Here is a 14991-nt window from a genome sequence, read left to right on the forward strand (position 1 = left end):
AGGATAGCACGATTTTATTTCCTAATTCCTTGTAGAAAAGTGTTCATGGAAAGTTGCCAAAGGTACCTTTCTAGTAGTTCAGTTCAGATTCACCATTTTATTCCCAAACATTGAGGAGAATTAAGTGAGAAAACTGCATATCTCAGTCAGGAAAAATGCTTTGAGGTTCACAGATAATTGTCGAGTCATGACTGTCCACTATTTTGATTTTGTAACATATAGCGCTGTTATTCTGATTACTTTTACAGCTTTAGTCTTGTCAATTAGAAAATTTGACAGTTAAAATGCAGTTAAAGAGGTGGTCAAGTCTGAACAAATATGACCTTTTCTTTTTCATTGTGTGTATGTTGTCCTAGAGACAACCCTAAAAAACAAAACTCGCCCCCTCCAAAAAAAAAAAAAAACCTTTCCTGGAGACAAAATCAGCAATAATATAATCACTGTAATATATATTTGCATAATGTAGTGAGATAAAGTGTTTGTTCAGTATTCAATCAAAAAAAGTTGCAAATAACTGCAAAATAACTGGATGGTCTCCATCACTTTTAACATATTCCAAGTTTCCTTGTAGCACAACAGATCCCTCGTAACACGACAGATCCCTCGTAACACAACAGATCCCTCGTAACACAACATATCTCTCTCCTGTTTTGTTTCGCAGCCCCAACGGTCCATCCATCGTAAATTTTCCGACTGGCTGAGAGACTGCCACGAGAGGTGCGATAAGCAGGTGCTCTTCCAAGGATTTAAGGAATGTATCACTCGGACGGACGTAGCCATCAAGAAGCACCAGTACCCTTGGTCAGTGTTTGAAAGTATCGTCTGGGAAGGTAAACAGTTCACTGCTGGACAATTGGTAGGTGGCTAAGTTTATATCTCACATTTCTATTTCTCTTTCTGTAATTTTTGGAAAAGAGTCTTGGCACTTCTGTGTTTTTGGAGTGTAAGTATTCCTTTATTTCTTTTAACGGAAGACCCACTCTTTGTACCATATTCGTCCTCAGGTTCGAACTACCAGGACTAATCCCATAATCTACGGCACCATCAAAAACTTCCTTCTCTTTGGGTTTCACGATGGAGATGTCTTTGCAACGGGCGGTGAGATGGTTCTTATTCAGGTAATAATTCCTGGTCAATGATCTCATTGCATTTCTTGTTGTAAACTTTGCTTAGGTACAACCGTCCAAAATCTAATAGCAATTATACAGGGACACCCCCTAATGTCTGAAGATTCCTAAAAAAACAAAAAAAAAAACAAACAAATATTATTATTATTATGATTATTATTATTATGATAATTATTATTATGATAATTATTATTATGATTATTATTATGATAATTATTAAATGTTATTATTATTCTTTCTTCCGCTGTCGACTTAGGAACCAAGCATGCTGTATAATGAACTGAAAACGTTTCCGTTGTCGAGGCTGGACAGAGCAGCGGGGGATCGTGCAATGAAGAAAGGAATGGACGAAGAAGAAGGAAAGTTAGTATGAAATGACTTAAAGCAGACGGGTGTGTGCTTTGAAGTAACTGGCTTCCAAATGGTTCAAAGCAAACAGTCGCATTTGTCTCAAAGCGTTCAGCTTCGTTTTCTTGAAAGCTGCCGGCTGCATTGGACCGAAATCAACTGGTAACAATTGCATCGAAAGCAATTATTTCTGTTTTCATCAAAGCTACCGATTATGTTCGCTTTAAGGCAACCAGTTGAGTTTGCCATTAGGCAACTGGTTATGTTTACCCCTCAAGGCAATGGGTTATTTTGCATAAAGCAGCGGGTTGTGTTTGCTTTAAAGCATGGTTTGTTAATTTGCTTTAAAGCAACCAGTTGAGACTGCCTCAAGGGCAACTGGTTATGTTTGCATCAAGGCAACTGGTTAGTTTGCTTAAAGCAGCCGGTTGTGTTTGCTTTAAAGCTGTGGTTTTGTTTGCTTTAAAGCAACCAGTTGAGATTGACTCAAGGCAACTGGTTATGTTTGCATCAAGGCAACTGATTAGTTTGCTTAAAGCAGCCGGTTGTGTTTGCTTTAAAGGAACCAATTTCCCATGATTCATTGTCAGATAAATTGAAAATTTTAGATTTATTCTGTAATATCTGTTCCTACCTGCATTTATCGTCCCTTAATTAGGATATTTTTTTGCTTCAGCTCATCATTCCGTAAAATTAATTACACAATGGCTTCATTTTGTGCCTTTTTTGTTGTTGTGTTCCTCAAGACTTCCCCATTCACTGCTGGTGAAGTGGCCAGATGGTAACGAGGTTAAACCTGGAAGTAAGGTTCCTGCTGGTTCAGTTATTGGTAAGCATTCGTTTTATTCACTTGTAAACTTCCAAATTATTCTTTCTTTCTGTCAGAACTAACATGATCAAAATCATATTTAAGTTAATATCAGATTAATTTAAAGAAACTATTCACATCATTACAATTAAATTTATCTTAAATTTAAATATTTGATATTTTGATGTGTTTCGGGTGAATGCTATGAAATATTTTTTCTCTCAGACAAAATCGTGCATTTAGCTTACGTAGTCACTGAAAATATCTTCTTTAAAATATTAAAGCTTATATCTTTCAATATTTGATTACTTTGATGTGTTTTGGTATCTTTATTATATATAATATAATATATATAATAATATATAAGTACTCTTTCTCCCTCCCAATGCTCATCATCTCCCACTCGCCTGATATATAGTACATGATAACAACATGATATTTATTAACTTCAGTACTGGTTTGTTCTTCACATGATAATTCCATATCATTTTCTTCCAGCTGATACTTTTGTTAAGAATATGTTGCATTATTATTATTCATATTTACTTCTTTTGTCAAAACAAAAATCAGGTGATATTCAAGTCCAGCTTGTAAACAAGAAAGGGGAAGAGATCGTTAAGCTGCCAAACACAAACACAGCTGCTAAAAGATTCTTGATGGAACAAATACTGATTAAACATAGTAAGCAGTCTTTGATATGATTTATCTGTTTCTTTTCCTGGGACAAAAACAAGTCAAAACTGCTTAGTTCCACTCCCAATTGTCAATGTTATGGCAGTTTTCTGCAACCATTTTAAGATCTGATAGTAAAAACATATTTTCTGTCATAAACCCGCTCTTTCAGAAGTTTGCATGAAAATAAACGTGAAAAGTGAACATTTTTACCATTTTCCTAATGCTTTTATTAATTTCTGTCATGTTAACATATAGTTTGGTTCCTGTTTGATACTATCATAGTTATGTAAGCTTCTATAATTCTGATTCCTGATTTAAAAAGTTCATCGTTTGCAACATTTTGTCAAGCATTGTCTGCAACACTAACCGATAATAATGTCCTTCTATCATGTTTCATTGGAGTAACATGAATGTTTGAGTTTGGTGAAATTTCATAAAGCTGGTGAAAAGAAAAACATACTGAATGATATCACCATAGCAACTAAATGGCAACTACAGATACAAACTGCTGTAAGTGGATATTCATGGTTGGGAATTGGTTGCGCCAAACATTTGTTTAATATCCATTGCTACCGTTGGCTTTTCCACAGCTTGTAAGACATGAAATTTGTCATCAATACAGGAAGGATATATTGATCTTGATATTTATTTTGATAAATTTAAACAGGTTCTGTTGGAGATTCCAGGATTGTTTATCACATCAGCCAACACAACAAGCTGTGGGCTCATTGGTTCCATCGTATAGGTAAGGGATACTACGTACATGGCAGGCCATATGTGCAATAATTCCATAAACCAAGTTTGTCGCCATTAAACTCTGTTTTTTCGATTGATAAACTCAGTTTATCAAATGGATAACCGCGTTTTTCGCGATAAACTCAGTTTATCGAGCGAAAAGCAGGGTTACCTCGATAAACTAAGATTATCGGCAATAAACCAAGTTTATCAAATGGGAACTATGTTTTTCGCTCGATAAACTAAGGTTTTCGATAATCTCTGTTTATCAATAAACTGAGTTTATCGATAAACCCAGTTTATCGATCGATAAACCAAGTTTATCGAATTGGTTATGGCACGCCACATGTGCAAAAATTTGATAAACCGAGTTTATCGCCGTTAACTCTGTTTTCGATCGATAAACTTAGTTTATCGATAAACTCAGTTTATTGATCATAAACCGAGTTTATCGAATTGGATATGGCATGCCACATGTACAATAATTCGATAAACCAAGTTTATCGCCGTTCACTCTGCTTTCCGCTCGATAAACTGAGTTTATTACGAAAAACATGGTTATCCAGTCGATAAACTCAGTTTATCGATTGAAAAACAGAGTTTAATGGCAATAAACTCGGTTTATTAAATTATTGCACATGTGGCTTGCCATATACGTAGGGACTTTAGGGGAGGAATCATGATAAGTCTGACAAATACTGGGAAAGTACAGAATGAAATTCTCTCCCTGATCTCTTGCTGTTCAAAGTTGGTTTAATTAACATCATCCTGCTATGAAAGTGTGATTATATTATGAAACTTCTTACTAATGAATAAAAACAAAAAATGCACAGATTATCAACTGTATTTAGAAAGATTGTAATGACAAGCATAGCTGCTGGGGTTATCATGTTGAGAATATTAAATTCTGATGTCAGATATATAATATAATCATTCTCTTCAGCACCTTGTCTCATTTGAATTGTGTGGGTCAAACCGCAAAGAATTACCGATCGTTATCTCTTACCTTGTAATACTCAGAGGTTGTTCGGGATGTCGGCTCGTACTCCCTGGTACTGCAAGCGGTCTTGGGAGAGAGCGGGGCAACAAAATTTGCCGGGAAGACTCTACCCAACGTGAGAATCAAATTCACGGTCATAGGTAAATGTTTATTCATGTTATATGTTATGGTGATAAGTTACTCCATTTAAAAAAAAATTGCCTCATATTTGTAGAAGTTTGGTGTAAATCTAAGAGGAGAGTTCAGTGATAGACAAGACACTTATTTCAAGTATGTGGTTCTGTGCACAATCTGTTCTGTAATTAATTCCTCATTTGAATTGGGCTGTGAGAAGCTTTTAAACTGCAAAATGCAGATGAACAAATGTATATAATGAATGTTTGTGTACTGTTACGAGCAAGTTTTCCTGTGATGGGTGATCGCCAGATAAGGTATCCAGGGAATAAATTAAAAATATACTGTTGTGTACCATTTTCTATAAAGGCTCTGAAGTTGTTCTCTGATCAAATAGTATAGTTCCTGTGTAGAAAACTGCTATATATATCTTTACTCTTGTGTAGCAACTTAACCATTTAGTGTAGCATTTTGCGATGCGATACTGGATAAATTGTTCCCTGGTATCTGACTTTTTTTCCCATCTCACTCAAAAATGTTTGATCCCGGTGATTTTTGGCTTTGTCTGATTCATTCCACCCAATTGAACTAGGAAATACAGCCAGTAACAAAGCTCTATTCGGCTCAGTAATCTCGGAGAGGAAGATTCTCAAAAGGCTCTTCTAGTTTGAAGGGAGTGTAGAATGAATCATTGGTTTCACAGATCCATCAGGATCTGGTTTCTTAGGGAGGAAGTAGACGGACAATGAAGTATTGTCTAACCTGTGTTGTAGTCTTCTCTCTCATGAATGCTCTTTGGTTACACAAAGAGTTATCACTTCAAAAGATTATAAATGAAAGTTTACCGCAGATTCTATGCTAGAATGTTATAATGCAGATAGCCTGTAACTTACATCAATCTAAATATGCTGGATTTGTACAGTTCAGAAGACCCTTCCAGATGGGGAGACAATACTCCCCCCTCCTCCCCTCCACCCCCTCTTCAGATTCTAAGTTTCGTCTAATCAATTTTTCTTCATTTCTCCTTTCCCTTTAAAACTTAACTTACTCTCAATTTGGCCACAAAATTGTGAGCCAGGACGACTATGTCGTGAACGTTTGATGAAGATGTTGAGGTTTCTGTGGTTGTTGCTTTGATTTCAGAGGGTCCACCAGCAAAGTTCAGCATCGGCCTGATGGAAGGCCCATGTCGGATTGGGGTCCCCTTCTCCATTCCTCTTCAGCTGCGAGACATATTCAACCACCTGTGCAAGCCGGATATGTCACTCATCCCTGAGGTCAAAGCAAAGTGAGTTGATGTGGACGGTATCAATGATTTATGACAGAAAAGTAAATGGAACTTGATAACTCAGTTTTGGTAAAAGTCAAGCAGTTTCTCAGGTTGCTGAATTGCAGGAATTAATTGTAAGAGATGACTATGCTATGTGTCAGTACATCTGTAATTTTTGAACCAGCAGTAAAACTGGTCATGTGATCTGATGCTGAGCAAGGATTCTTGTAGGGTTTGTTAATGTTACCGATCAATGTCTTTGATGTCAATGAGTCACTTAGATCCTTCATTCATTATCTATCGTGTGCTGTTGATGTGAATGGATGAGTAACATCTTTCATTCATTATCTATCATGTGTTGTTGATGTGAATGGATGACTTAGATCCTTCATTCATTATCAATCGTGTGTTGTTGATGTGAATGGATGACTTATATCTTACATTCATTATCTATCATGTGTTGTTGATGTGAATGGATGAGTAACATCTTTCATTCATTATCTATCGTGTTGTTGATGTGAATGGATGACTTAGATCTTTCATTCATTATCTATAACATGTTGTTGATGTGAATGGATGACTTAGATCTTACATTCACGATCTATCATGTGTTGCTGATGTGAATGGATGACTTAGATCCTTCATTCATTATCTATCGTGTGTTGTTGATGTGAATGGATGACTTAGATCTTTCATTCATTATCTATCATGTGTTGTTGATGTGAATGGATGACTTAGATCCTTCATTCATTATCTATAACGTGTTGTTGATGTGAATGGATGACTTAGATCCTTCATTCATTATCTATCGTGTGTTGTTGATGTGAATGGATGACATAGATCCTTCATTCATTATCTATAACATGTTGTTGATGTGAATGGATGACTTCGATCTTACATTCACGATCTATCATGTGTTGCTGATGTGAATGGATGACTTAGATCCTTCATTCATTATCTATCGTGTGTTGTTGATGTGAATGGATGACTTAGATCCTTCATTCATTATCTATCGTGTGTTGTTGATGTGAATGGATGACTTAGATCCTTCATTCATTATCTATCGTGTGTTGTTGATGTGAATGGATGACTTAGATCCTTCATTCATTATCTATAACGTGTTGTTGATGTGAATGGATGACTTAGATCCTTCATTCATTATCTATCGTGTGTTGTTGATGTGAATGGATGACTTAGATCCTTCATTATCTATAACATGTTGTTGATGTGAATGGATGACTTAGATCCTTCATTCATTATCTATCATGTGCTGTTGATGTGAATGGATGACTTAGATCCTTCATTCATTATCTATCATGTGTTGCTGAGTGGATGTCTTAGAACATTCATTATCTATCATGTGTTGCTTATGTGAATGGATGACAAACATCTTTCATTCATTATCTTTTATGTGTTGCTGACATGAATGATTTTCTTAATTTATTCATTCAGAATTCTCAGGATAAATGTGTTGCTGATGTGAGTGAATGCCAGTGATATTAATGTCACATGATGGCATACAAACATGATATTGGTTTATTTTTCTTTTCTGATCAGTGGCCTGGACTTGAGGTGGCAGGGTGTAGAGTCAAAGAACAAATTACTTTACATAAAGAACGTCACAGCCAGTGGAAAGGTCTTATCAACACAAGATTTCAATCTCAAGGTGACCATCCGTAGCTTGCAAGATGCTACTCAAAAACTCAGGGTCCGTATGCTACCAGGTATGTATTATAAACCTTTACTTCAGGACATCCTGGATAGAAGATAGACATGTAGCATTCCAATCAATTATCCTCTTAATGTGGTGACAAACAGCTTCAGTCCACTCATGTAATGATAAATACAGGAGTCCTTGTAAGACTCTCACTCACAACCATCCATCACTTCATTCAGTAGCTCATCTTTTCTGGTAATTTCCTTAGGTGCTGTTCATTCCATCAAGGTCACTGAGTTCTCCCGAGGTACAACCACGCTGGAGAATGGTGAAGCTCTGTCCTTGGAGGTGGAGCTTCTTGATGAGGCAGGAAATCCGACCGTTGAGAGAGGTGCTAAAGTAACATGCAAGGTAAGAAAAGAAGATTAAATCATTTGTCCAGAGAAAGAATTAAACAGGGACAAAGTGGGTGTTTGGAAATAGAGGAGCTAAAGTGACTTGCAGGGTAATAAGATTAAATCATTTGTCCAGAGAAAGAATTAAACAGAGACAAAGTATGTGCTTCTGTGGAGACAGCGAACACGTGTCGGCCGAATCTTTGGTGCGGTTTGCTGTGTGGAGGGAAAGAAACTGAGTGTGTTTCTCAGTCAGGGCTAAAGTCATGTGTTATATGGATGCCATAACTCCATCGCAGATGTAGTTTCACCTAGGCCACAGAAGACAAAAGAGGCAAATGCTTGAATTTTCTTATATTTTGGGTAAATGGCAATGGCACAAGTCAGTCATTTAGCTACTATGTTTCTCAGTCAGGGCTAAAGTCATTTGCTATACGGATGCCATAGCCCAATCGCTGATGTAGTTTCACCCTAGGCATCAAATGAAAAAAGAGGCAAATGCTTGAATTTTCTTATTTTTTGGGTGAATGGCACAAGTCAGTCATTTAATTAGTTTACAACCATATTCATCATTTGTCAGATCTGTTCATTGCCCCCAGCACCTCCTTCTATACCAGCCCAGTACCAGCCCAGTATTGGTTAATATTTCCATTCAAAATTGGTCCTTATTCTACCACACATCATTGAAGCCTCTGTACCCTCTCCCCCTCTCCCCCATCTCGCCTAGTTCTGCCTTTCTTTCTTTGCCTTCCAGTTTATTGGACGTCCAGGTTTACCTGTTTACAAGTCAGCTTGCAGTCAGAGTGGCACAACGCAGTTGACCGGTAAACCGATACTTCTGAAGAACATGAGTAAAACTTCTGTCAAAATCACTGCAAAGGTTGAATTGGAGGTAAGAACAGAGGCTCCAAAAGCCCAGTTGCTCAGAAGTTAGCAAACCCGCCCCCTCCCCCCACTTCCTTATTTTTCCAGGCCCCCTAATTGACCCTGGGCCCTGTTGTAAGTTTACAGTCATGTGGATCTAGAACAATTTTAAAGTAGCATACATGGACAGTAATGGTCAACAAGACTTATGTTAAGAATCTTGCTCAATTTAGAAGAAACCTTTGTGGTGCCTCATCCTTATATCTTTCCAAAAGATTTCTCACATGACATGTATGGTTAATTTCAACAGGGTTCGTCTAGTAGAGTGTCCGCAGTGGAACAAATGGTTGAAATCGTGCCGGGGACCACTCCGCATTTCATCAATGTGCGGTACAAGGATAAGACGGGAAAGGAAATCACACTGGTTGATGGTGAAGTCATAGAATGTACCGTTGGTGAAGCCGTCTCAAATTTAGGTAAACTCCCTATCTCATTGAATCTCATTGTATTTATCAACTAGGTGTGAAAGTTCATTACAAGCAGTGCTAGTTTAACACTTTGTGAGGCCCCTAGGACCCAAATACCACCGCCTTCATTAAATGTTATAAGCCCACCCAAAGTAGAAAGTTGGCATGTCTTGCATGGAAGTGTCTCCTGGTCCACGTACCCGCACTCGTTATGGGGATCGTGCCTTTTCTGTCTTTTCTTTTCTCTTTGGAACAAACTCCCATTTCACGTTCGTGACTCTCCCTCCCTTTGTACTTTCAAGAGACAACTTAAAACGTTTCTGTTTGATTCCTAGTTTCTTTTTTCCCCCTTGGTTTCCTTTGTCTCTTTCCTACTTTGTAAAGCGCTTTGAAATGCTGTATTAAGCACCATATAATGTAATTTATTATTATTATTATTATTACTAAGTGTCCACACATGTTCCTTGACCATGGGCACCTCAGGCCTATTGGATAATCCAGCACTGATTCTCAGCAGAATGGGTTTCATTACTTTGAATCAAAATTAAGCTGTTGATTTGGGGCAATTTACTTCATTTTAATAGTCAATCTTTCAGAGTGCAAGCTTTCCAAGTAATATTTGGTAATATTTTGGTATCAGGTACAACTTGTCTCCCTGTGTAACCTCTGCATGAGGAAAGTTTGTGTCATTCTTACGTCATTCATGCCGCAAAAGTGTCCATTAGCTATAGGTTGCATCCGACAAACACCCGCCGTTTGTACTGAACGGCAGGTGTTTTCCAGTTGGTTAGCTGAGTGATCAGTCCCATCTTTCGCACCTTAGTTGAGCTGCCTATTCGTCTATTATGCAACTCATCACACAGCTAGTAGCTAAATCAATATCAAATCAAGGCAGACATGGCAAGGTGTGAACAAATCAACTCTTCCAAACTCACCAGTCTGTTTGCAGAAGAGATAAGTAGGTTGAGGTCAAGAGAGCTGAAAAATGCAACCTATTGTTAATGGACTAACTCTCGTCATGTTAAACATGTCTGAAAAGTGACTTATCTCCCTATGTAATATTCAAGGCTAACTTCTATCATTGTAACAGTGTTAAAAATGCATAAAAGATAACTGGGTAAAACTATGCATGTTTATAGTCCACACCAATACTGAAGGGCTATCTATTGCAAACAGAATTTGTGATAAAGATGTGTTATCATCACCAAAATGGAGAAATGTATTTTGTGACTAAACCAGAATAGCATGAACTTATAAATACTAGTGAGCTTTCCTTTACATTAACATTAACATTTACATTTACATTATCAATCTCTTTGACTGTCACATACATGGCAGTGTTTGCTATCTGTAATACTAGTGATCTTTACATTAACATTTACATTAACATTAACATTTACATTAACATTAACATTCTTTTTGACTGTCACACACACGGCAGTGTTTGCCATCTGGGACGAAGGACGTCGTCAGCTGCCCCTGACTCCATCCCTGGTCGACAAGATCACCGTCAATTGGCAATCGAAGCAAGACGAGGAATTGATCAGGCAAGGCCGACTCCCCGATGTGAAAGCTCCTACCAAGGTAGACGAGAGTAAATATTGTAAAATAGACGTGACAGAAGGGCAAGGACTCTCCTTCAGTTTCTCGGTCAAGTAGGTGTCTCCAACTGCTCCTTACTGCTTTCCTCTTATCATTGGATCTATTTCTTGCGGCGGTTCTAGTCTTAGTTTGAATGGACCAATATTGAAAGATGTATGTTACGAATAAGGAGACACAAAGCCAGCTATCCTCTTGGGCTTTATATCCTCAGTAGAGATATTTGCGAAAATCTCTCCAAACAGTTTCGAAAAGCCACAGTCCCTTTGGGAAGGATTCTAGTTCAAATACTTTATGTCTATGAGTCATCATTTTGTATATCTGTGATGTCATATTGTTTTTTTTTTCTTTTCATATTTTCAGGGTAGAATGTTGTTAGCATTGTTGGCACTGAGACCATCATGAGGACATGTTAAGAACTTCATTATTTTATCATCTTCAGCATTTTCACGAAACAATTCTCTGTTAGTACAGAAACATCAACTTGAAATACACAAACAGAGAAACAATTGAAGCACATGTGGCTTGATGATGTCATATTTAGACTTGCTCAAGTCTCCTGCCTTGTGCATGTGTAAAAAGGAACATGGAACATGCAATATATTTCTATCCCGAGACGATGGGTGGGTCTGTTTCTTGTCAAATAACAGTGTTTGCACGGGTTATCCTGGTACCCGGGTACCCACCCGACGCTCTACTACCCGGTTCCTAATTTGTTACCCAAATCCTTTAAATTTTTTTATTGAATGTGTATATTCCTTTTCTTTTACTTTTTAAGAAGTTTAAAAATGTTTCGAAAGCTACAAATTTTTAAAATAACAGGTTAAATGAAAGAAACAAATGCAAATTGAAATTAACGAACCATATGAACATGGAAAAATTGCCAGAGAAAAAATACAGTTGATAAATTATAGCATTCAATTTGCAATTTATTGAAAATAGCTATACCAGAAGGTAAATAGACAAATTTCTGGGTACCCGGATCCCGGACGGGTAACAGCCTCGGGTACCAGGTTCCCAAATTTTGGTACCTGCGTAAACACTATTAAATAATAAAGTGAACCTCTCTGTACGGCTAGATAAAACTTTGATTGTCTCTGCCTATCTCTGAACCCTAACTTCATGTTGTTTTGTGAATGTCTTGATGTAAAGTATTTAAAACCATATCAGACCGTTATTAAATACAGTATCCTGACTTGATTTTCTTCTGACTCTGTCTACCAGATCATCATTATTCAAATCCACATGTGATGATAAAGTGAAGTAAATTTACTCATATATCTTTTAGACCACTGGTCGGCATCCCTCATCATCTCAAGTGTGTATGCAAGGGCAGCCAATCGGTCAAACTGAATGAGTTTCTGGACGATATCGTAGAAGTGCATGTAACTGACAGTTACGGTAATTCATTGAAGAGAGTAAGTCTAAAATTGAGCTATTTCGTTGTTGTTGTTTTGTAAACCAAACTGAAATTTGATTCAGTATATAATAATATAAGAATATTTGAGCAGTTTGCAAACTTAAAGGTCTAATGACCCAGGATCTTCCACTATACTGACCCTTGACCCCACCAGACCCCCATGCCTCAGAATTGATGATCAGAATGCATGTTGGCGAGGACCTTACCAGACCCAATGCCTCAGAATACATGATCAGAATGCATGAAAACTATGACCCCACTAGACCACATGCCTCAGACTGGATGATCAGGATGCATGAAAGCTAGCTTTTGGAGTATGGACTTCATGTTGAAAAATGAAACTTGATTTGGTCTCCCAGGGCAAGCCCTGAAACTTTTGGGTCATACTGCACAATTTGCGGACCCCCCTCCCCCTCCCCCATCATTTGAATTTGCCGATTTTTTTGTTTAACAATATAAAGTTCAACTTAAAGAGATATGTTTTGAATGTTTCATTGTAAGCAAAAAATGTTCAAAAGGAAGTCAAAATGCTCTAAAATTTACAGTGTCAATGAATAAAACAACAAATAATAATAGCACCCTCCCCCCCCCCTTCAAACAAAAAGAAGAAATCTGTAAACAATTAAGTTACTTGTAAAGTACCATGGAGTAGGCAAAAGATATTTCTTGGGATGAATGTCTGTAAGATTAATGTGAGTTTATTGACCAGTAAATGCATTTTTTTCCCCCTTTAAAGAGAGACCCACAGCTACTCCGATACTTTGAGCTTATTGAAGTCTGTATGTTCAACTAACAAGAACCACAGGGAAGATCAAACAAACATAAACTGTTTTACCAGGGCAAACATCCTCTTTCTGTAGCTGCTAATTGTCTGTGCTTCATTACTGTGACCACAAAGACTCTGATGCAAGTATCTTTATCTCTCTAATCTATTCTCCGTTTCTCAACCAGTTACCGCAGAGGGCGTTAAGTAAATTGAAAGTCACCGGTAGAGGCCTGGATGAGAAAGCTCTGGAGATACGGAACCTTCCGAACATTGGCTTTGCGCTCAACAGACTACGTTTCCGTGGGACGGATATGAGCCCCAAAGACGTCACGGTCGAATACAAGGAATTTAGGGACATCTTCAGAATAACGGTCGAATCCGGACAACCCAGTCAGCTGCAATTTGTGCATTATGCACCGAGTGATGTAAGACTCAATGTTTAAATATTATGTTTCGAGAAAGGGCGTTGTGGTCAAGTGGTTAAGGCAGTGGACTTGTGATCTAAGGATTACAGGTTCGAGTCCTGGCCAGATCATTGCGTTGTGTCCTTGGGCAAGGTGCTTTATCTCCATTGCCTCTTGGTAACTTGTCAATATAGTTGCGTGCGCCGGTTTGTGGCTGCACCCTATGGGAAGTCCCCCGGGGGACATGTGGTTGTGGTGCACTGTGGTGCCCCAGGAGAGATTGATTGAATTGTGCACACTTTGGTGTGTAGGTGTGACAAGTTACCAATAACCAGGGTTAAGTTGTAAAGTCGTGTGAGAGGGCCTTGGCCTTGAACAAGACTGTAAACCTAAATATAAAAATATAAAATATAAATGCAGGGAATAATGTATGTGGTATTTCATAGCAAAGAACTATGTAAACTGGAAAAACATGGTTAAAGAAGGGTGGATAGTCAGTGTTAGCTAGGGATAGAGTGTAGCATAGTAGTGTGCAGGTAACAGAAGCCAAAAAACCACAAAACTGCCATGCAAAATATGAACAGTAAGGTATTCAGTGTAAGAGGCTATGGGACAAGTGTACTGTTGACTTCATATGGATATATGGTGTGACCATGGATAAAGTGCACACAAGTATTAAAATTGTGTACTTTTTTTAGTTTAGGGTATTGTAAAAACAGTGATATTTTTGAACGTCAGAAATACCTGTAGAATATGAAGACAGTTTAGTGTTCCTGGGGGTGGGGGGGGGTGACAAAATATTTTTGTTGCAATTGAATCAACATATAACTGCTCATTGTAAGCCATATATTGAATTGTGCTGGTCTCAAAAGCCTATATAACTGATGTGTGCTGCAACTAACTCAGGATAAATGCCAGTAGCTTTTTGAAGCACTTACATTTTATAGCCATGCAGTGGTTAAATTCTAGGCCGTTATTAAATGTATCAACTTATATAATCTATTACGATCACATTGAATTTGTAATATCTTTCCATTACCAAACATTATCATATTTTGTGATTTTCCTTTCCATTTCTTTTCTTGAAGGTCATCCATTTAAATCAGGGTAACCAACTGCCAAAGTCTCTTCAGCTGCAGATATGCGACAGCGACGGTAATCCGTGTAAAGAACCCACAGCTGTGTTTAATCTCCAAATCCCCAGTGGATTAAAGGTAATCCGGTAATCCAGACACTGAGGTTACAGTTTACTTACCTGCAACTGATACAGCTATGCTAACAGTTGACGAAAGTATCAGTTAAAAACTCAGGCAGGTCATATTGTTGAAATGGAGAGATTTTT

At 37.8% G+C, this 14991-nt stretch overlaps 1 protein-coding gene across 2 annotated transcripts in view; it reads left to right on the top strand.

Annotated features, from left to right (window-relative positions):
- LOC139984408 (structural maintenance of chromosomes flexible hinge domain-containing protein 1-like) overlaps window positions 1-14991 on the top strand; it is a 49881-nt gene that overhangs the window by 13512 nt on the left and 21378 nt on the right. For both annotated transcript variants that reach the window (XM_071998320.1, XM_071998322.1), the window contains exons 12-27: window positions 662-856; window positions 1005-1118; window positions 1384-1490; window positions 2222-2304; window positions 2854-2964; window positions 3626-3703; window positions 4714-4833; window positions 5951-6095; window positions 7635-7801; window positions 8003-8145; window positions 8884-9021; window positions 9304-9469; window positions 10902-11115; window positions 12348-12477; window positions 13431-13670; window positions 14738-14863. In XM_071998320.1, coding sequence (XP_071854421.1) covers window positions 662-856; window positions 1005-1118; window positions 1384-1490; window positions 2222-2304; window positions 2854-2964; window positions 3626-3703; window positions 4714-4833; window positions 5951-6095; window positions 7635-7801; window positions 8003-8145; window positions 8884-9021; window positions 9304-9469; window positions 10902-11115; window positions 12348-12477; window positions 13431-13670; window positions 14738-14863 — 2277 coding nt within the window. The remainder of the gene's footprint in view (window positions 1-661; window positions 857-1004; window positions 1119-1383; window positions 1491-2221; window positions 2305-2853; window positions 2965-3625; window positions 3704-4713; window positions 4834-5950; window positions 6096-7634; window positions 7802-8002; window positions 8146-8883; window positions 9022-9303; window positions 9470-10901; window positions 11116-12347; window positions 12478-13430; window positions 13671-14737; window positions 14864-14991) is intronic.

The sequence above is a fragment of the Apostichopus japonicus genome, chromosome 17 (genome assembly GCF_037975245.1).
Source record: "Apostichopus japonicus isolate 1M-3 chromosome 17, ASM3797524v1, whole genome shotgun sequence".
NCBI lineage: Eukaryota > Metazoa > Echinodermata > Holothuroidea > Aspidochirotida > Stichopodidae > Apostichopus > Apostichopus japonicus.